General features: G+C 46.0%; 1 protein-coding gene across 1 annotated transcript in view; it reads right to left on the bottom strand.

The window, feature by feature from the left end:
- The window catches only part of Myo3b (myosin IIIB), a 408256-nt gene that overhangs the window by 107615 nt on the left and 277217 nt on the right, over positions 1 to 23424 (bottom strand). Inside the window, exons 27-30 of the mRNA NM_001393777.1 lie at positions 20038 to 20149; positions 18984 to 19146; positions 17657 to 17737; positions 710 to 818 (exon numbers count right to left, since the gene is read on the bottom strand). Of these exons, the coding sequence (NP_001380706.1) occupies positions 710 to 818; positions 17657 to 17737; positions 18984 to 19146; positions 20038 to 20149 (465 nt within the window). The remainder of the gene's footprint in view (positions 1 to 709; positions 819 to 17656; positions 17738 to 18983; positions 19147 to 20037; positions 20150 to 23424) is intronic.

The following is a 23424-nucleotide window of genomic DNA, read 5'->3' as shown; positions in this document are numbered from 1 at the left end:
CAATTCCCAGCACTCATACAGCTACTGACAACCATCTGTGACTCCTGTCCTGGGGATCTATCACCCTCTTCTGGCCTCCATGAGCACTGCAAGCATGTGGTGCTCAGACACCTGCCTGTGAAGCACCCACGCAGGTAAAAAAACAAAAAACAAAAAAACAAAAACAAAAACAAAAAAACCCCACATAGAATCAAATAATTTTTTGCAATCAAGATTGTGTTCTTCTTGTCCTTATGAAATGAAGACTTCTCTCTATAGGGTGGTGATTTGTAACATGAGAGATTCTGAGGGAAGTATGTTTGAGCTCCATTCTTTCCAATTTACAGTATTAACATAGTGGCAGAAGTACTTTGTGGTCCACAAAAGAACTCATATGGTAAGATTGACCTTTCTGGATGGGGATGTAGTTCAGTTGGTAGAGTGCCTCTAATATGCATGAAGCTCTGGTTTTTAAGCCCTGCACTGTATAAACCTCATGTGGTGGTGCGGACTTGTAATCCTCAAACTTCAGAGATAAAGTCAAAAGCATCAGAAGTTCAAGGTCATCCTGGACTACATTCTGAATTTGAGATCAGTCTGGGCTACAAGAGACACTATTAGAAAGGAAAAAAGAGAAGTGGGGAGAGAAGGAGGGAGGGAGGGAGGGAGGGAGGTAGGGAGGGAGGGAAGGAGGGAAGAAGGAAAAAGGGAGGGAGAAGCCCTAACTTACCAGTCTGTGTCAGCTTCAGCAGGACAGTTCCTTGAAGTCTCTTCATGTCTGCTGTTGGATTCTACTCCTGAATCTGGAAAGCGTTTCTCATCAGGAGTGGTTTGGAGAACTGAAAGGAAACCACCACAAAGTAGTCAGAGGTCAGAGGTCAAAGGGTAAGGCAGAAGCAGTAGAGCGTCTGTTGCTTGCCTGTGCTCCGTAGCTCCTTTTTACTGGTCCCGACACCTCCCCAGGCCATCTGTAGACTTCTAGGGTATGCCATTTAAACAAGTGTGTTCCGGGACTCTAGGTCACGCTCAGTGTTAGGTCCCAGCCCACAGATGAGATAAAATAGCTCTCGGGAACACAAGCTACTCTCTGGTATTAGGTATACAGTGGGTAGAGATCCTAGGCGCCAGCCATCAGGAGCACCACGGAGGAGCACTGTGCTGGACGTAGCTGAGTGACTCCATTCTGGCTGTCAGAACACGGGTAATATGAGCTGTAAAGACACACTCTTTCCAGGGGTAGTCTGTTTCCACATTTTTATGGAAGGCAGTTACCTGATGAGTTTCTTAACAGAGGGAACCACAAATACATCCTTCCTTTTGGCGACAGTGGCAGCCATGACTAAGCAGTCATGGCTCTCTTTTCCACTAAACCTCACTTTTGGCTTCCAGATTTTCAACACAGCACTTCATGTTCTCAGAGTGTGGGTCCCCAACCAGCAGAACAGCACCAGGAGAACATTTTGAGGAATGTGCTGGCCAGCAAGTCGTTTTGAACAAGCCCTCCTTGTTGAGGCTGGATGCATTGTTTCCAGACAACGAGCCTTCATGCCGGAGTCACATTGAAACCACACGGGGACATTTTAAACAGGCCTGTTCCCTCCCTCAAGAGATTCTACAACTGAACTTGGGTTGAGACTGGCATCAGTTAACAAGAGATTCCCAGATAATTTCAACATGTGGCCAGGACTGAAAGTCACAGTTCCTAGTCCTTACAGCCAATCAACTAGGGAAGGGAAAAGACGCCACAACTATTTACTATTCTCATTTTAGAAAAGTCTAGAAAAACCAAACTAAGTATGGCCAAAAAGACAACCTTTTGATGTGGCCATTGCACTGTGTTAAGGCAGACACCTTAACCTTAAGTTGAAAGACAACCTTAAGTTGAAAGCTGTTATGATACCGGGTGTGGTAGTGTGCACCTTTAATTCCAGCACTCAGGAGACAAAGGCAAGTAGATCTCTATGAGTTCGAGGCCAGCCTGGTCTACATAGTGAGTTCCAGGATTGCCAGGGCTACAGAGTGAGACCCTGTCTCAAAAAAAAAAAAAAAAGTAAACAAAAAAGGAAAACCGTTATGATGGCAAGACACACAACATGACAGAAATAGAAAAGAAAGGAAAAAGCACAGATTCAATTACTTTCCTCCCACCTATTGGTGGTGGGGGCGAACTGCTCCCGCTTTAGATTGCTAGCTTCCTCCCTTTGAAATGAATCTCTCTATGTAGAAGAAATACAATTCTTTTGAGTTATTGGTTGTGGATAGAACCATCTGTTGTTGCTGTTACTGCCACAACACAAATGCCAGAAGGATAATGAGAGAAATTTAATGGAACATTATTACATTTTTATTATGACACAAAAAGCGCTGTAACCAGTGAAAATGAAATTTAAAACAAAAGGAGGAAGGGGAGGTGAGGCAGCAATGAGAGGGAGAGAGGGGAGGAGAGAGGGGGGGGGAGAGGGAGGAGAGAGAGAGGGGAGAGAGAGAGAGAGAGAGAGAGAGAGAGAGAGAGAGAGAGAATATGAATAAAGAACTACGAGCCCTCCCTTCAGAAGTCCATTCACTCATTCCCCACCTGGCCACCCGCACTCTCTTGATTGATAAATTCCTCCATTCAGGGTACCTGGCACATCCCCCCTTCTTCGAAGTCACTTGTCATGCTGGGTCAGTGCCATAAAAGTAGAAATTGACATGAAGGGAAGAAGAAGAACTTGTCCCCGGGCATAGATAAATGTCTTTCCTTCATTCTGAAGGGAAATTGCCTGAACTAGCCTGAGGGTGTAGCTTGGTGGTTGGAGTACTTGCCTGGCGAACATGAAGACCTACATTACCCAAGCATGGAGGCCAGTACCTGTAACCCCAGTACCTGTAATCCCAGTACTCTCAGTATTCAGGAGAGAGGAACAGGAGGGTGAGAAGTTCAACATGTTTTTCAGCTACATGGCTGAGTTCTTTTTAAAAAGATTTATATATATTATGTATGTGAATACACTGTCTCTGTCTTCAGACACACCAAAAGAGGGCATCAGATCCCATTACAGATGGTTGTGGGTGCTGGGAATTGAACTCAGGACCTCTGGAGGAGCAGTCAGTGCTCTTAACCACTGAGCCATCTGTCCAGCCCCCATAGTTTGGTTCTTATTTAGCCTGGAGTACATGAGATCCTCTCTCTGTCTCTGTCTCTCTGTCTCTCTCTTACACACACACACACACACACACACACACACACACACACACACACACACCACCATAGGAAAGAAAAGAAGGGAGGGAGGGATGAATGGAGTGGGGGGGGGGAGGAACTCTCCACGATGAACTTTAACCTCGTTCTCCGAGCAGGTCAGGAGCGCCAAGAGCTAGCTAAACTGCCTGTGTGGAGAAGTGGAGTCATAGGCTATCATTTGCACCTACCTGAAAACCTTAATGTTCACAAGGAACAATAACAGTTTAATACAAATTCCCAAAGACAACAATAAAAAAGAAAGGCAGTAAGGATGGCGAGGTCGGTGACCACAGCCAGGAACAGCAGCAGCCACTGCAAGGGCCGCTTCCTGAGGAGCTCAGCGTGTGCCTGGTTACTTCGACTTGCTTTCCGATAGAAATTCACAGAATTTCTCCTCATGTAATTCAAGGGAAAACTCATTCCGTGATTCTCATTCATTTACACTTCAGTCATCAAAATATTGATTCTAAGAGTTATTTGAAGTATAAAAACCAAACAGAAAACTTAGAAAAATATTCTTAATAAAGTTTGGATGGAGTCGGCCTCTCCAACCCCAGCTTTGGTTTAGAACAGGGAGAGGCATCATCGGTCCATCTAAGGAGATGAGGAAGTCAAGATGATCGATCCCTCAAGTTCAAAGTAGGACCCCAAGCTGTAAAGTATTTAAGGGCACCCTGGTGCAAGCTGGAATCTCCTGGAAGCTCTCTGGCAAATGCATCCTCAAATGAGGAGAGGCGAGACATGGAAACAGGAAGCAGAGAGTGTTGGTATCAGGAATTGCCTTCAGCAGCACTGGTTGGTCACTGTTGCCATGGCAATGGCAAAACAGTCCCAGAAGACCTTTTGGTTCAATTTGCACCTCCACCTGGGAATTCTTATGGCACATTCTAAATAAAAGGCAGACTTCCTCTGTCCTCTCTCTTTTCTCTTCTTTCTTTCACCGCTTCCCCTTGTCTCATTCCCCCATTAAATCTCACCAAGTGGAAACATTTGGCTGATACGTAATAACAATGAGATTTTAATAACAACAGACAGCAAGAGAGAAACAAGGTCACCCATGTCAGGTGAGTGGGTCAGGTTCAAAACTTACACCAGGGACACATGGGAAATAAGGCAATGAACATGAACAAGAGGAACCTTCACTAAGTGCTGAACTTGAGGCTGAGGCTTCAACAGGCCTGGTCAGCTGAGCTCATTTACACTGTGAATGGTGAACTGTGCTCCGTTCCCAGGAAGGCTGAGCTCAGGGTCTACCAGATCATCTCGAAATAAAACGGGAAGGCATTTGACTGTCAAGGGCTTAAGGGAGGTTATTTGTGATGGCCAGTTTTAACTGTCAACCGGAAACAACCTGAGTCATGTAAGAAGAATGCCCGGGAGGAGGGGATTGCCTAGATCAGTCAATCTGAGATCATCTCAATTGTCCTAGGTGCTGTGAGGAGTGGGCAGCACCACTCCCTGGTTTTAAGTGCTGTGTCTAGGGTAGCAGCAGAAACTGACTGAGCTTTCTGTGCACACATTCTGTCTCTGTCTTTGTCGGTGGATGTGATGTGACCAGCTATGTCAAGCTCTTGCCAGCGTGACTTCCCAGAGGTGACAGTCTATAACCTGGAATTGTGACCTAAAATAAACCTTCCTTCCCTTGGGTTGTTTTTTTGTCAGGGTATTTTATCACAGCCACAGAAACAAAGCTAGCACCGTGTTGCACACTCAATGGGCTTTAGGGCCAGGAGACACAGCTGGGTAAAGGGTTACATAGAAATGTTGTTGAGTACTAAGCAGAGGGTGCATGTCTCTTAAAGACAAAAAAGATAACACGCATTCAAAGGCACAAAAAGAGAAGCAGGGACCACTGTGTGCTAGCAGGAGTATGAAACATACATGCACACACGCAGATACACACATGCACACACATGTACACACTCATACATGCACTTACACAGATACACACATGTACACACTCACATGCACTCACACAGATACACACATATATACACATGCACATGCTCACAATACACACATACACACATAATGCACACATACACACATGCATATGCTCACACATGCACACACACTGATACACACACATGCATGCACACATACACACATGCACATACACAGATACACACATGCACACTCGTGCACCCACAGATATACATGCACACAGATAAACACACATGCATAGATACACACGTACATATACACATTCACACATGCACACACACACAGATGGGGGCAGGGATAAATTCCAGTAAAAGCCACTTTTGTGACACCTTAGTTTTGAGCTTGTAAGCTCCAGAACTGTGAGAGAATGCTTTTTTTTGTTGCCCTTGGCCACCAGGTTTGTGACAATCTGCTCTGGCTGCCGCTGAAAACTAATACCCAGGCTAGGAGTGTAACTTAATCTCTCTCAGCTTCTAAAAAGGGAGTTGGTGACCGGTGGCAAGGATTGAAATTACTAGAAGAAAGAGAAGAAAAAGACCAGGCACATAGAACCAGTCTGTCTTGACAGGGACAGGTGGTAGGGGCTAGAGATTAGGAAGAAAAGATAAGAATATAAACGAGGACATTTTAACTTAACAAACATAAACATATGGACTATTATGTCCCTGTCACCATTCTACTACTCTTACAAGAATTAACTAATTAATCTGCATAGTAGTCTTGAATGATAGACACCAATGTTACTCCCATGCTGCAGTTGATGAATTTGAGGTAAAGGGCATTAAATTACTCGTCTAGAAGCCAGGGAGATGGCTCTGTGGATAAAGGCACCTGTCTCCATGCCTGACCATTGGAGTTACATCATTAGGATCCACATGATTCCCACAAGTTGTCCTCTGACCTCTACATGAGCTTACTTGTCCAGCACCATAGAGGGCCGGAATTCAAATCATTTGTCCCAAGTCTGAATTCTTTGTAACTCCATCCTCATTTAAACACTTACGAATTATAAATAGGGTCTGGAGAGATGGCTCAGCGGTTAAGAGCACTGACTGCTCTTCCAGAGGTCCTGAGTTCAAATCCCAGCAACCACATGGTGGCTCGCAACCATCTGAATGAGATCTGATGCCCTCTTCTGGTGTGTCTGAAAATAGCTACGGTGTACTCATACACATTAAATAAATAATCTTTAAAAAAGAATAATAATCTTGCCCATCTCTCTCTCTCCCTTATAAATAGAAACAAAAACCCAGATCTGCCTATGTTCTTTCATGCTCCTGGGTTTAAGGGTCACAAGTTGGTTGCTGAGGACAGAGTCTAGCCTGGTGTTTGACGATTCATCCAGCGGACAGCCCCCATCACTGTCTCAGCAGCCATGTAATTCTAGTAGGATTTCTTGGGGACAGACTAGGTAAACTCTTCTGTTCTCCTAAGGGCTTGGGCAGAAGTTGTCGCTGCCCCTAGTAGAGAAAGTGCATACATACAAGACACAAAAGTCAGGCTATCCCTCCTGAAGGTGCACGGCAGATGGCACCAGGAGCCAGAGTGCTTTCATCCTGGAGTGACGCCTGGTCAGCAGCCACCTCCTGGGAGGTCCTACAGGCAAAGACCACCAAAAGCAACACAAGAAAGTCTAATTCTTAACTTCAAGAGCAGTAGCTCTCCCTCTCCCTCTCCCTCTCCCTCTCCCTCTCCCTCTCCCTCTCCCTCTCCCTCTCCCTCTCCCTCTTCCTCTCTCTCCATTAAAACTCCTACCCTTCAGCTCTGCACACAAGATTAGTGTAGTCATTTCAGGCTCAGGAAAGCGTTCTCTGCTTTGCTTCTTCAGCACTTAGTGCTGTCCATTATCCCAGTTAAACTTTAGGCTCAAAGAAAGTCCTACCACCCGGCAACTGCTTTACCAACACTGGAGGCTTAGGAGAGAAGCTTTGTCTTACTCTAGGTCCCTTCTGCACAGAGGGGCAGCCATTCCATTCTCTTTCTTCTTTCATTCTTGCTTGACCTGAAGTTAGATTTAATTCTTATAATTTATTCCCTGTCTGCTTCCCAAAAGGGAGGTTGGTGGTTACCTGAAGTGTAGTCTTCTTGTGGTGGTGCTTGATGGCCAGCTCAGTGCCCTCTTAGACCTAGGACAGGGGTGTCAGTTGGTACCCATTTGATAAGAAAAAACATCTTTTACTTTACTTTCTTTTTTTTCTTTTTCTTTTTTTTTCTTTTTCTGGTGTGGTGCAAACAATCAAAGACAGAACCTTGCACAGGCAAGCACTTGCTTCACTACTGAGCTATATCCTAGAGCTCCTCACAGGTTTCTTCATGTTGAGACACCTTCCAGAATGTTCTACACAGAATAGCATTGAGAAAATGGAGGAGAGAATAGTAGATTGGGGACTAGGAATTCCTGGTTACAGAAAGTTTTCCAGCATCCATCGATGACAACCTGGATAGGATTTCTCACAGGGTCCCATGGTGAGAATTAAGACAAGTAAGGCGGGGAAACTGGTTTATATAAATTGCACACATTGCTATGAGAAATCACAGGTTGCCCGTGCTAATACATTTCTATGCTCATCAAACAGTGCCCACCTCTTGGAAATAGTATTTTTTTTCTCCGGGTCCTCACACATAGTAGGCCACCACTGAAACCCTTAGATACATCCTCCATCTAGGATCTTCCTGGCTCAAATAGTTCTGGTTTTCTGCAAAATAAAGTTATTTAACTGCTACGACTTAAAAAAAAAAAGATAAAGTGTGGGATGTTTTCTTTATTCATGGTCACCACGAACTGGAAAAGCCCTTCCGCTGGAGAGCAGATACAGGGGTCCTTGGTACTGGGAAAGAAAGCACTCTTGAGGGACACAGTGACTCAGGTGAGCTTCAAAAGCATTCTGCTGAGAGAAGACGTTGCTTTCTAAAGTCTGCATGGGGTGTGACACATATAGAACCTTTTGGAAAGAGCAAGACTACAGAGACAGAAAAGCCCATCAGTGAGCAGGAACATTGAGCAAAGGACCGAGGAGGAGCTTTCTGGAAATATGTATTTTCCCAGCTGTGGAGGAGATGTGCTGTTTGCCTGTGTTAGCCCAATCTTATCAAACTTTAATTTTACTGTATTAAGCTGTATCGTAATAAAATTGTCCGGGGTTGGGGATTTAGCTCAGTGGTAGAGCGCTTGCCTAGGAAGCACAAGGCCCTGGGTTTGGTCCCCAGCTCCAAAAAATAAATAAATAAATAAATAAATAAATAAATAAATAAATAAATAAACAAACAAACAAATAAATAAAATTGTCAAGAGGTTGTTAGAAGGGAAGGGGGATATGCTCTTTTTCCTCTAGTGGGACCTATTCCTCAAAAAGCAGGACCTAAGCTTCCTTGAGCTGGCTGGGAGGAAGGAGCATGGCAGGGGAGGTGGCTTCTGACAAGAGGCTGTTTGCATCGTTGAGCATAGCTGGTTTTGACACTAAGCACTTGGCTGGAGGTCTGTGAAATTAACTCTGGTCACTTGCACATCTCAGCCATCACAACTTTATCGACGAGAATGGCTACCAGCTGTCACCCTTGCCTCTGCCTCTGTTCCTGGCGAGATTTAGACTTCATGGCCACAGCAAATCAAACAGGGATCTGGCTATGGCTTGTCGAGCTGAGGTTTGAACTCCTGGCCAAATGCCGTCACTCAGCTGTGATGCTGCCAATCACCCGTCACTGCGGGTTAAACGTGACAGGTACACAGAGGTCTTCCAACACTTCAGACATCTGAAAGGCAGCTTGCTTTCCACACCAGCCTTAACCAATCTGGACGATATTTTATCTCTCGGCCCCTAGAATTTCTGGTTTTGCAGAGAGCCAGAAAGAACGATTTACTAGCTTCCAGAACAGGTTGTGAAAAGGGCCTTAAGCCAGGGAGTCGGGAAAAATGGTGTCAGGAACCTCAGTAGCTCTCAGCAGCATGAGGCTCCAAAGCCAAGAGGAAAATAAAAGTTCTTGAAATTGGTCACAGAGCAACAAAATGCCCATCGCTCGCCATCATAAAGATGTCCCTGTAACTGTATTTGCGGGTTGACAGGAGCTGTGTGCACATTAGACACACAGGTAACTTTCTCCACTCTTTATGAGAAATGATGGGATAGCCACCATTTCTACGCTGAATTCCATACACATAGAACAGGGTAGGATAGGATTTTAACTGTTTCCGGTTTTGACTGGTGTGCACATCCATGGGCAATGACCAAGATGGAAACTAAAGGCAGAACGAAGTCTACTAAAGAGGCCTGAGTGAAAGGGCTGCAGATCCATGGTTCAACTCACGGAACACACAAGGGAAGCTCATTTATTCAAACCCAAAGCACGCATCTGCTCAAGGGGACACAAAATCTGACTTTGCATCCTCAAGGATCCTTTGATCAAAGTCCAAAAATAAAATCAGGGCTGTATATTCTCGCTGTGGCACAGGTAGCTTCTCTCAATGCTCTTTACCCTGTGTGGGTCCGGCCTAGCAGACTAATGGAAGTTAACGAATGTGGCAACACTTTACGACTCTCCATGGGAAAGGTGGATAACTCCAGTGTCATCAGAATGCTGCCTCAGACAGTGTCCAGGTGGCAAAGGTTTTGTGTTTTCTACCAGAGGGAAGAACGCAGGCTCCACCTGAACAGGCGCTGGCCACAGGCTGCCTTTAGAGTGGTACCCTTGAGTCCTAGGGCCACCAAACTGATGTGTTTATAAAAGATAAAGGGGGGTGTGTTCTATGGAGGTGTGGCGGAAGGGGGTGCCTCTGTGTGACCATGCTGAGGCATCCCTTTCCCCTGAGGGACCAGCCACAGGACGATAAAGTAGAGAGAGAGAGAGAGAGAGAGAGAGAGAGAGAGAGAGAGAGAGAGAGAGAGAGGTGTAGAAGAGTAGAGGCCGACCATAAGCACGTGGAGAGAAGGAGGAAGGGAATGAGGAGAGAGGGGTAAAGGGAAGAGCAAGAGAGAACAAGAGAGTGAGGAGGGGGCAAGCAACCCCTTTTTAGTGTCAGGCAGACCTGGCTATTGCCAGGTAACTGTGCGGGTGGAGCTTAGACAGAAGGCTAACACAAATGGGAAGCCCAAGTCTCACTGGGCAGCTCATTTTGACCTCTTGTCAGTGACATTACCCTCCAGTCCACAAGGACTTTACAGCTTTCTTCCTGGACATGAGGTAAACAGTAGGTGTCCTGCACAATGGTCTGTTTCACGCAAACATGGAAAATAGTTCTATCTTATAGCAAAGGATAGTTTTCTGTGTGGTGAACCAAGCTATGACAAGATACTATTATATGTGCGCTCAGGAGAGGTTAGACAGAGCGCCTTTCTCAGAGACACCTTGAGTCCACTGGCTGGCCCTTCTCCCCTGTGCAAACTACTCACTGCCATGCTTCTGGAGGTCCCATGGCTCCTGGCTCAAGACCTTGGAAACTTCACCAAAGGAAATCATGATGCTTATTATCTGAATAGTTTCCTATCCAACATGTAAAGCTGACAGAAGTCAGCCCAGCTCTTTAGATGCCAGGAGCGGGAGACGATCTGCAGTTGAAGGCTCATGTCAAGCCCAGGTGCACTTTTCCTCCAGATGTTTCTCTGAGAATATAGGTGAGAACCCTCTGGAGAGGAGGAGGCAGTGCTCACCGCCCTCTGGCCAAGGGTTTGTCTGGTTTTACCTGTGCTTTCTCTAACTCCAGGTTTGTGTGAAATGGCCGGGAGGGTTTGCGAAATAGAGGCAGAACAGGGACAGAGAAGGGACTGGAAGGGCTTTGCTTGCTGGCTGTCTCCCTTAAGGGTGCATCTCTCTCTTGCTTGGTGAGTGAGCAACAACTTTCTCACACACAGCTTTATTGGGATGAAAAGAATATGTGCTCTGTCTTTTGATCCTGCAAGAATCATGAGTCATTCCGCTACACATCCTTAGTTATGATAAGGACTTTTCAACTGTAATTGGATAGATTCATTGTATACAGTTCTGGGTTTACATAAGGGCATATGTATACATAGTACAAAAAAAATGACCTTTTGTTTCAGGTTTTCTAGAACTCCTTTCTGTTGATATAAAGTGGCAATTCTAACCTGTTCACATAGCATCTCTTGAGGGGAGCATGTTCTAGACTCCTGTGTTAGAGCTGAGATGCAGTGAGTCCTCTTTTTATCATGACAACCCAGCAAAAAGTGCTTAAAAAGCAGGAGATAATAAATGGACGGGTAATAGATGTTAGCATTTTGTCTGAGCTCTGCCCAGTTACCTGCCAATAGCCAGGTATGCCTGACTCACTGTGAAAGGGGTTGCTTGCCCCCTCTTCTCTCTCTTACTCTTGCTTTCTCTGTCTCCCTTTCTCTGCCTCTTTGCTCTGCTCCTGTCTATCTGCCTCTAACCCTTCTTCAGGTCCTCACTCCCCTCTCTTTCTCCAAATAAACCCCCTATCTACCAGATCTGTCACATAGTGTGATTTCTCAGGGGGACACCTTGGTATGGGCCCATCAGGTATTATATTTCATAACACTCTGGAAGAGCAGCCTGTGTTCTTAACTACTGAGGCATCTCTACACACACACACACACACACACACACACACACACCACTGATTGATTGATTTATTGATTGATTGATTAAGCCAAGGTTACTTTGTGTAACCTGGGTTGTCCTAGAACTCTCTCTGTAGACCAGACTGGCCTCCAACTCAGAGTTCCACCTGCCTCTGCCAATCTGCAAGGGCTGGTCTGTGCCACCACCATCTGGCCTAAATTTTTATTTTGAGTCAAATTTTCACTGTGAAGCCCAGGCTTAGCCTCCTGATAGGTATGCACCAACATCAAGATATTTAAGGTTAAAAATGAGGCAGCTTACACAGGTGTGGTGATGTATAGCTTTAATCCTAGCTCTCTAGAGACAGAGGTTGGTGGATCTCTGTGAGTTTTGGGCCTGCCTGGTCTCCAGAGTGGGTTCTGGGACAGCCAGGGCTGTATAAAGAGACTCTGTCTCAAAACAAAACAAAACAAAACAAAAGGCTGTTTAAAAGTTTGATGCTGGTCAGGATGTGGAGAAAGAGGAACACTCCTCCATTTTTGGTGGGATTGCAAGCTAATATAACCACTCTGGGAATCAGTTTGGCACATCCTCAGAAAATTGGACATAGAGAACCTGAGAACCCAGATATACTACTCCTGGGCATATACCTAAAAGATGCTCCAACATATAACAAGGACACATGCTCCACTATGTTCATAGCAGCCTTATTTATAATAGCCAGAAGCCGGAAATGGATGGATACAGAAAATGTGGTACATTTATACAATGGAGTACTACTCAGCTAATAAAAATAATGACTTCATGAAATTCCCAGGCAAATGAATTGAACTAGAAAATATCATCCCCAGTGAGGTAAGCCAGACACAAAAGAACACACATTGTGAACACTCACTGATAAGTGGATATTAGGGAAAAAGCTTGGAATACCCACGATACAATTCACAGACCACATGAAGTTCAAGAAGAAGAAAGACCAAAGTGTGGATGCTTCAGTTCCACTTAGAAGGGGGAACAAACAATCACAGGAGGTAGAGGGAGGGAGGGACTTGGAAGAGGGGAGGGAAGGGGGCAGGATCGGGTATGGGAAGAAATGAAGGAGATGTACAGAGGGTCAGGAAATTGAGCCGAGGTGTGTAGCAGTGGGGGATGGGGAACTGGGGGTAGCCACCAGAAAGTCCCAGATGCCAGAAAAGCAAGAGTCTCCCAGGACTCAACGGGGAGGACATTACCTGAAATAGCCAACAAAGGGGAGAGAGAACCTGTAGAGACCATATCCAGAGTTTAGACATGACCCCTCTTTGCGGGATGGGGCCACCTACCCATCTCAAAAATTTTAACCCAGAATTGCTCCTGTCTAAAGGAAATACAGGGACAAAGAGTAGAACATAGACTCAAGGACAGGCCATCCAGTGACTGCCCCACCTGGGGATCCATCCCATCTGCAGCCACCAAACCCTGACACTGTTGCTAATCCCAAGAAGTACATGCTGGCAGGAGTCTGATATAGCTGTCTCCTGAGAGGTTCTGTTAAGAGTCTGACCAATACAGAGGTGGATGCTTGTAGGCAACCATTGGACTTAGCATGGGAACCCCAATGGAGGAGTTAGGTGGAAGGACTAAAGGAGCTGAAGGGGTTTGCAACTCCATAGGAAGAACAACAATATCAACCAACCAGACCACCACAGAGCTCCCAGGGACTAAACCACAACCAAAGAGTACACATGGAGATACTGATGGCTCCAGCTGCATATTTAGCAGAGCACAGCCTTATCTGGCATCAATAGGAGGGGAGGCCCTTGGTCCTGTGAAGGCCCAGGGTAGGGAAATGCTAGGATCACCCCAGGAGTGGAGTGGGTGGGTGGGTGGGTGGGGTAGCACCCTCATAGAAGTAGGGGTTGGGGGATGGGATAGGGGGGTTGTGGAGGGGAAACCCGGAAGGAGAATAACATTTGAAATGCCAAGGCATAAATAAGACAACCAATAAAAGATTAAAAAATAAAGGTATGAGCAATTTTAAACACTACAAAGCATGGCTTTAGGGTCAAGCACTACAGAGGCAATGTTTGCTTTTCCTTGTGGAAGACACAGTAGAAGCAGGCTTCACAGGCTGCTCACTTAGCCTGTGTATCCACAGCAGGCTCAAGGTGCCCCTTAGTGAAAAACTTTCCTTAGAGGACATCAGAGAAGTGGTCACAGTCATTGGCACTGCTGCCACCATCTGATGACATCTGTGATGTTGGCAGGGCCAAGGAGGGGGTTGTGCAATCTGATATGGTAGAATGGTGAGAAAAAAAGCTTCGACAGCCCTAAGCAATTCAATAAAAATGTACTGAGAACCAAGCTGGGTCTGAGCCAGCTCGCGCGGCGCGCGTGCGAGTGCGTGCGTGCGTGCGTGCGTGCGCGTGTGTGTGTGCTTGTGTATGTGTGGGGAGGGGCTGAATAAGCCAGATCTTCCAGGAAAACATTTCAATATTCTATTCTCACTCCTAAGAACCCATTGTCACCTACAAAAGAGCATGTCATCCCCGAGAGAGGAAGGCCCAGCACTTTCTGTTCTAAAAACAGATCCTGAATTAGCAGAGCAATTAAAAAAAAAATCAAAGAGAGGGACTGGCACTGTAGAGGTTTGAAAATTTCCCTGTGGCTTATTTCTTTTGATACTAATCATTGGGTAATATTTGCATCCCCCTCATAACAAACCCCCCATCCCGAACGAGTAGATAGGGTCTCCGAAACTCAGCAGCTAGTCAAAAAGTAAAGATTTGTAGCAGGATGAATATAACATATTTTTTTACTTGGAATAGCCTATCTGAATATTATTAGTAGGTGCATCCTTGTCTCCTGATTTTTTTTTTACAGAGAGCACACACCCCCTCCCAAATTATTTAGTAATAAAAACAAAACAAGCCAAGGTGACTGACATTCGAAGTTGTCTTCCGGTCCCAAATGGAAAACAGCACGCAGTTGGTTCCTGAGTCCTCGGGGCCCCTACAGCGCATGGAGGCTCCCACTGTCTGCACAGATATGCCTCACCGGAAACGTGTCCTCCATCACCTAGGGTGTTTTCTCTGTCTTTTTCTCTCCAACATTAGATCACTGGCGGGAGCACCCTATGGACCGGAGAGATCTCCGGACCACCAGCTCACGCGTATTTGAAAGGCATCTGTTTATTTTGAAAATGCAAATGCGCCTACCTCAAGGAAAGACTGACTGGGTGGGATAAGGGCTTCAGAGTCCTGTCCCTCTCTGCACCGCACTAAGGACACTACTTAACTCAGCCCTCGAAGCTCAGAAGCCCAGGGAAGAACCCACAATTAAACGCAGCAGGTTTGTCGCTCAAGATTTAGCCGGGCAGATATTCCGGGGTCTTGTTTAAAGTACCTCAGAGGCTCTTTAGGAAAGAACACGGGGAGCCCTTGAAAGGGTGGCTCTTCGTTGAGGGCTGTCTGGAGGAGGAAAGGATCCTGGGGCAGTGGCTCCTATCAGTGGCCGCCCAGTCCTCAGGAGCAGAAAGCAGGCAAGGTTAATGTGGACTTTGATCTCTGTCAAGGCATACCAGCTAGAATTAATTTACATTTCAGATGAAAAAGGTTGACAGCATGAAAAGGCGGCTTGTTGCTGGTATTCGAATGCGCTGGCTGTAATAGATCGGGAATTCTGAGAGGAAGTTCTAAGGAAGGGATAAGCTAGGCTGGGCTGCTTTTGTAGGGAAGGAGATGAAAGGAAAACAAATTTCACTCTGCGGCTTTGCAGCAACATGTAGGCCAAATGCTTCCAAGGGGTGTGTGTGTGTGTGTGTGTGTGTGTGTGTGTGTGTGTGTGTGTGTGTCGCATTTCAGCAACGTCATTAAGTAAAAGGTCTGTGAATACGAGCTAGAAATAAAAACAAACGCACTCTACGGAATCAAAATATCAAAGAAAGTAATTTGTTGGGAAAATAATCAGTGAGAAATTAACTTCAGAAATGGCTGTGTTGAGCTGGTCGTTCCTGTCACCTTTTGTAGGTTTTTGAAGTGTGTGGACAGTTGTAATGGGAGCCAGCTCTATAGCAGGAACAAGAGGAGACATTTATGCCTTAGGGAAAACCACAGCCTGAGCCCAGCCCTCACTCTAAGAGCACATCAGTTTCGTCCCTGTTGTTGGCTGGAGAATAGACTCTGCTTGCTTCTTGCCACATTGAGGGCTTCGGTGTGACCTTCATGCCCACCAAAGCCCCTGCAGAACTGGTAACACACGCTCTGATTCTACCTGGTGAGGACTCTGGCTGGGAAGCTAAGGAGGGTGACTGCTAGCAACGCTGAAAAGGAAAAGGAGAACGTGCAAGGTTAGCCTTCCGTGGAACCCACCCACATGTGCTTCAGGGATGAAGCACACCCACTCATCACTGTTAAGACAGGGGTCGTGAAGCCAGCTCCTTTCTGCTTTGAAGCAGCATTCACCTGGCCCTCCAACATGATTTTCAGACCTCTCATAATTTTTTTATAATGGACTCAGTAGACAATATACAGGCTTAAAGGTTTTATTTTAAAACATATGTTGGACATATTGCAAAATCTGAAATCAGCCTGGTATCCTCCTGAGAAAAATCTGTGTGTGTGCGTGTGTTGTGTGTGTTGTTTTTATATGTGTTGTGTGCTTGTGGTGTGTGTGTGTGTATGTGTGTATATGTATGTTGTGTGTTTGTGGTATGCGTGTATGTGATGTGTGTATGATATTGTGTGTGGTATGTGTGTATGTGGTGTGATGTGTGCATATGTGTGGTGTGTATGATATTGTGTGCGGTATGTATGTGGTGTGTGTGTGTGGTGTGTGCATGTATATGTGTGCTGAGGGTCGAGGGATTAAGTAGTGAACACAATATGCACTTGGGGTTTCTGTTTCTTAAACCATAATAAGAATTCGTTCACTTTTCATAGGGCTTTGAAGTGGTTGAGGTTAAAAATTATTGGAAGATGGTGCTAAGTGAGACACATTTGCATTTAAAGGGCACCCTTACTTCCAAAGTATCTGAGTTCTTAGTGAAGATGCCTGGCCTCCACAATGTCCTAAGAATTCTGAGAAGGACCCCCCAGAGCTTGGGTCTGAGCCTGCTGGAGAGGGTCATGGATCACAGCTGTCTGACTGAAGGATTAGCCTCTGAAGCCCTCTCTCTCCCGGTGCAGTAAACTCCGCTCCCAAACTCCACTCTCTCAATCTGTTGACAGTTCCTTGCACTCCTGGAACTCTTGGCATGGTCAAAATCCTGCTTTTTCCAGAACCTCAATTAGGGATTTGCAGCTTTAAATGAGGAGGAACCTGGCAGCCCACACAGGACATGCCGTTTGCAGAACAGCCCAGTGACCTCAGAGCCGGGTACTGGGCCTGTGAACACCACACACAGCTTATAGCTCTCGGGAGCTGAGATCCTGAGATCCACTGTGTGCTTGCCCCATCCCCGGGGCCCAGAAGAGTTCACTAGCCATACACACAGTCATGGATATGGCCCCGAGGTCACCCCCTTCTCCGTGACCCTGAAAGTCAGGCAGGCCTTTAAGTCATTGTGCACCTTTAAAGCAGGTTGCTCTCGCTTCACTGATGAGGGACTTAGGGCTCCAAGTAGCAAGCATCAAGTCAAATGTGCTCAGTCAAAACTGCTTATATTTCAAAGGGAGCTCTGCGGTTAGCAAGCAGTGTGGTAATAGGTAAGTTATTTCCCCTTTAGGTGCCTCAGTTTCCTCTTCTATTGTACTGAGACTATAAGAACTCTTCTTGAGGACATTATTAGCAAGCTTGTCCCCTGGTGAACGTGCATAGTGTCCCATGATCCCAACCAAGAGGGTTCTCAGAAGATGTGAGCCCCATCCTCACAGACACACCCCAGAACTCCTGGCTCACTCCAGTGCTCCTCAATCACTAGCCTTCCAGCCCCTCTGGACTCATTTGAATGGAATCACAGAACATTTCAAATGGACACTGCAAAAACGATGTTTTAATTACCTGCTTGAGTGTGAGCTGCAGACTCGTTCCTCCTGTGCCTTGTTTGCTTAAATTTCCTCCGAGTATCATATCCTCTCCAGGCTAAAAATATAAAACCATGTGCTGGGAATGACATTAATTTACAAACGTGCCAGTGAATTGATAGAAGCTGTTCTACCTCCAATCCTCGTCTCTCATCCCCCAAGCCCCCCACCCCCACCCTGCCTTCTCCCCGAGGAAAATCAAAGTCAGCAGATGAACTGCAGTGGAGGAAGGGCCTTTCTGAACTCTTGGTCAAGTTTTCAAAATGCTTCGGAGGAACCATTTTTAGGCAAACTTTCCCAGAACATTTTGAGTTCTGTTTAGTAATAGTGAGAGGCCCTGGTTCCAGGTGAGGTGGTTTCCTGTTATCTCAAGAATGGAGAAAGCCCTGTCTTGGGCACAGGGGTTAAAACTGGTGGTCAGGGCTTGGGAGGATGGCGAGAGGCTCTGAACTAGTCCTTTCATTCCTTTTAGGTTCAGAGGAAACGTATAATTGGGGATGAAGATAAAGGAGCAGAGGAAGGCGCTCAGCACATAGGGCTTTTTGAGGATGTGGCCACATTTCCCATAGAATAGGAAGGTAAGGAAGTAAGCCAAGAGCCAAGAGAACAGAGTGCGGGAGACTGACATCTTTCAGATAAAGGTGATGCACGAAGCCTCCACCCTAAGCTGGGAGGCTGTCTTCTGTGTCCTCATGTTGGCCTGAGCATCTCAGAAACGGCTCCTGAGGTCCAAAGCACACATGCTATGGTTTCTTGATATGGGAGTGCCAGGAAATTCAGCGTCTGCATTCCATGCCTGTCTCATCCTCAGGAGCATGAGAGTCGGGTACTGTTCTCAGCACCCATGATATGCACATGAACAGAGGTGTCAGTGGGCTCGGGTAAAGCCTAGAGGCCTGTTTCCTGTTTCTCAGTCTCAGCTGTGCTACCAAACCCTACTAGGATGGTGCTAGCCATTGTGATGGGACAATCTCTATAGCACTCGAAGTGTGCATTACCTCAGCCACTGCAGGAGACAGGCACACGTGGGGTGATGGGGTCTTACACCACTGGTCAGTTCATACTGCTGTCTCACCACTCGCGCCAGGGTGTAATAATGGTTGAATGTCCGTCTGTCTTTAAGATCAGAGAGTTTCCTTTGACCACATTCCCAGTGCCTAGTATGAGGCTTGACTTGTATAGGAGTTTGGAAAATGTTTGATGAAGTAAGGGGAGGAAGGGAGACAGCAAAAGGGGAAGCCCAAGGTGAGTGATCCCAGCACTCAAATGGTGAGGGGTGGCACTGGCCAGACCAGGCCACTTACCTGACTGGATGGTTATGGCGCTCTTCTCTCTCTTCTCTTTGGCTCTCTTGTATCTCCTCGCTCCGAGCCAACCCTTGGTATATGCCTGTAGCATGACCACTCGGCCCATAACTTCCCGAAGAAGCAAATTCAACTGCTCGATGTGGTAATATTTGAGAAAAACCTGAAAGGAAGGATGGCTTTAGCATTACGTTTGGGCATCTCAACAAAAAACGACTCCACTCCAGCCTGTTGCAAATATTAAAGCCACTGTCTAAGTAAAGTTCACAGTGATCTAACTTCTGCATAGAGTACATTCATTGTCTCTAGCAAATACAATTCCCTATCTAAAATGAGGTTGCAGGGTCTAGACAATCCCCCAGGTGCTGTCTGGGACTGCCACCCCATAGACAGGGGTTCTGTTTCCTCAGACCAGCTCTGCCCTTGTTGCTCGTCATAGCCTGCGATGGAGGTGCTCAGGGCCAATCTGATGTCAGCTGATAGTATGAAGGCCAGGAGACCTGCAAGACTCATGGCTCCCCACGAATGAATTTCCAGAGAGGAGATCCACAGGCAGACTGAGAACTGGCCTTGCAGAGTTAACTATAAAAACCTGGGCTCCTAATGGGACATGCTGTTTCCTCAAATGAAAAGCTACCCACGATGAGACTAAAATCAGAGTATGTAATAAACAGCCCAAGTCTAACACAGAAATGAGCAGAACTCTGAAGGGAACCCATCACTGCCGTTACTGTGATTTATGTGTTAGCACGTGTGCTGGACCAGGAAGTATGGGAAGGGGACCCGGTAAAGTGCATTCAAAGGTCTCTTTCTAGAGATGCTAAAAGGTTCTCAAATTACGGAGCAATGCACAAACCCTCTGCCTCCTGCTTGTACGCCCCAGACTTCTGACTTAAGGCCCGCAAAGGCTTTCTTTAGGTTGGAGTCTTGCCTGCCGTGGTATGCCAGGTACAAAGCCATTTTTGCTAGCTATCAGTGACAGGAAAGCATCCCAGGTGACAGTGGGAATGAGAGAGAGAGAGAGAGAGAGAGAGAGAGAGAGAGAGAGAGCTACCTTTGTTTTTCCCAGGACCCAGTGATCTAATCTGGACTTTTCCAAGATAGCAACACAGCTCTCTTTGTTAGCTGGAGGTGTTTGATGTGCTCGGAATGCCAAGTAATAATACCTACAGAACAAAAGGAGAGAACAAAGCATCTTCAACCCTCATTTCACTTAATAGTAGAATTGTTAGGGCCCACTGGTAGGTCTCCATTTTTCCTGGACGCCAATAATAGTCCAGTAAGCAGCGAACGATATACAATTTATACCCCATTTCTTTTAATGTTTTTCTTTTAATGTTATTTTTCTAAACCCATATTCAATGTCTGCTCTGTGGCTTTCCTGTTAGATAGCTGTCCTAGTGGATGCCATAATGGTGCACGTTAGGACCACTGTCGGGATCATTTAAAGTCCATCGCATGTATTTGTACTGGGCTTTGAAAAGTCCCGTCTGAGGTACGGTGCCACTGGAAGGTGATTCTTGTGTTTCTGTCGGGAGGAGGCAGGATGTCCTCTTCATGTAGTCCCTATTAGCACATGTTTTCTCCAATAATTTCATTTTTATGATGGTCCAAACTTTAAGAAGAGAGGGTTCTTAGGTAGAGTCAAAAAGCACCACTGTAGAAAATACGGAGTCTCCATTCCTGGCTCATCACCAGGTTTGTGGCTATGGTTCCTGTAGCCAAAGGCAGAGCGACAACAAGAGAAGGCACAGACATTTACTTGAGGTCAGTTTTCAATGAGGCAGGAGCCTCCGTCCACAGGGAATTCCTCCCAAGACACAGTCACATTCGAATGTTTCTACGTCAGGATTGATGAGGCGGTGGAGACAGACAATGGAACAGGAGGGCGCAGCCTCCTGACAGCAAGACCTGAAGGCCTGGGTGCTCAGGTGTTCCTGTGAGTCCCTGTGTCCTTGGAGACCGCTCCTCTGAGGTCACAGTAAGGTCTTGCATTTAGGGAGCTCTCATTCGCCCTAACTGCAGTCTGTCTCCTGTGGGGACAGCAGGGCAAGGTCACAATGACCTCCTAATTCTATTTGCTCAGGTGCTGAGATGCCACATTTTGGGATAACATGCCCTAATTGTCATCACTGCCGAGAGAATTTCCTTCCTCCTCCTCTCTCTCCTCCTCCCCCTCGCCCCCTACTGCCCCTTCTTCCCCGTCTCCTACCCCACCCACGTGGCCTTGCACGGAGCCTTGCACACGGAGCACAGGCTCTCCCACTGAGGTACAGTCCCAGACCTTCCTTCCCTTTTCAAATCCCCATTTCCATAAAGTTACCTGACTATATTCTCCTTTCAGAAAACACTACCTTAGTGGTCCCCCTCAGGACAACTTTCAAGTTTCCTTTTTCTGCTCTTTGCTGTCATCTATAATTAAATTCTACCCTTTTGAAACTTGTGAATAGACTAAATTTCCTTTTCAGAGGAATTTTTCCCCATTCCCCAAATAATTCTAATCTGCTATCTCGAAATTTCTTTAAAATATAGACCTTTTTGACTTGTAAATGATAACCAAAATATGATACACATTTCTTTTTCCTGTCAAATAGACCCTTACCTGTTTGTAGAAAATAAACGTACTTGAGTCAGTTTATTACTGTGCTATGAGACTATTTTACAGGTAAGATATGAGGTCATATTTGATGGGAACATTTGCATCCAGAGGGAAGCAGAGTCCGTTTCCGCCTGTAGAGTTCCTAAGTGCTGGCAGGTCATCAGCTAAGGCCAGGAAGGGGCTCAGTCGGAGAAGAGGCTTCTGGGAGCTGATCTTGGGCCTCAGGTGGTTCAGGCAGCTGGGGTATCCACTCAATCTTCAACTTCAGCTTCTCTAGCTCTATCATTTAGTCACGGCTTCACTCTTGGCTTTGACTGCAGCCGAGAAAAGACTGTGGCCTGGTGTCCACAGGGATGGTGGGAATTGATGACAAATTTACATGAGGGGACGTACACAGAGAGCTTGAAGGGTTAGAGTCTGTGGAAAAGTAGGATTTTCTAAGTTCTTCGGCCCAGAGATAGGCCACCTGGAGTCTTCAGCAGCCCAGAAACCCAGGCTTGCTCGAGAAGTCGTCAAGTGAAACTGGTGCTAATAGAACAGATTTAGGAAACCAGTGAGGAAAGGGCAATTTGCAAAGCTGAAGGTGATGGAAGGTCAGGTCTGTTCTCCACTCAGTGGTTTCCCTTTCCCTTTTAGGAAGCTGTGTTTCTTAGAAACGTTTCTAACTGGGCAGAACTAACGTAAATATTAGGATTTAACCCACATCTCTTCATCTATTGTGACGATAATGCTCACATTTGGCAATGGCACAGAAAGAGGTAAACATTCAAGAGATACCCTAGAACCAGTGTTGAGTTTCCAGCACCCACATGGTGGCTCACTGCCCTCTGTAGCGTCAGTCCCAGGGCTCCTGATGATCTCTTCTGGCCTCCGCATGCACAAAGGACAGTAAAGGTTATTTTAATACTATTTCAGATGTTCGAAGAGTTATGAAGAGACATAAAAAGTATTTTTTTTTAAAAACACAAGGTAACTTTTAGGAGTCAGAACTACAGTGTCTGAGATGGCAACCGTTCAAAGTGAGCTTAGCAACAGGGCGTCATCAGAGGAGATGACTGAACTTAAGACCTGACAGAGAAGCTGTACAAAAGGAAACAGGGCTTGGAAATGGGCCAACGGGTAAGAGTGTTTACTGCTCTTGCAGAGGACCTAAGTTTGGTTCCCAGCATCCATGATGGAGTCTCACAAAGTGCTTGTAAGTCCATCTGAAGAGACTTGAAACCCTCTTTTGGCCTCCACACATGTGAAATGGGATGTACTTACACACATGTTCCCGTGTGCAAATGTACACACACACACACACACACACACACACACACACACAAATCAGGTTGCTTTTTTGCAAATCAAAACAACCCTGAGATTCCACCTCACACTAGTCAGAATGACTAAGATCAAAAACTCAGATGGCAACAGATGTTGGCGAGGATGTAGAGAAAGAGGAACACTCCTCCATTGTTGGTGGGATTGCAAGCTGGTACAATCACTCTGAAAATCAGTCTGGAGGTTGCTCAGAAAATTGAACATTGCACTACCTGAGGACCCAGCTATACCTCTCCTGGGCATATACCCAAAAGATGCTCCAACACACAGCAAAGGCACATGGTCCACTATGTTCATAGCAGCCTTATTTATAATAGCCAGAAGCTGGAAAGAACCCAGATGCCCTTCAACAGAAATGGATACAGAAAATGTGGTACATTTACACAATGGGGTACTACTCAGCTATCAAACACAATGATTTCATGAAATTCTTAGGCAAATGGATGGGACTAGAAAATATCCTGAGTGAGGTAACCCAGTCACAAACAAACAAACAAATAAAAACACCCCCCGCCACAT

The sequence above is a fragment of the Rattus norvegicus genome, chromosome 3 (genome assembly GCF_036323735.1).
Source record: "Rattus norvegicus strain BN/NHsdMcwi chromosome 3, GRCr8, whole genome shotgun sequence".
NCBI lineage: Eukaryota > Metazoa > Chordata > Mammalia > Rodentia > Muridae > Rattus > Rattus norvegicus.
The sequence above is the reverse complement of the archived record's forward strand: the minus strand, read 5'-3'. Positions and strand labels throughout refer to the sequence as shown.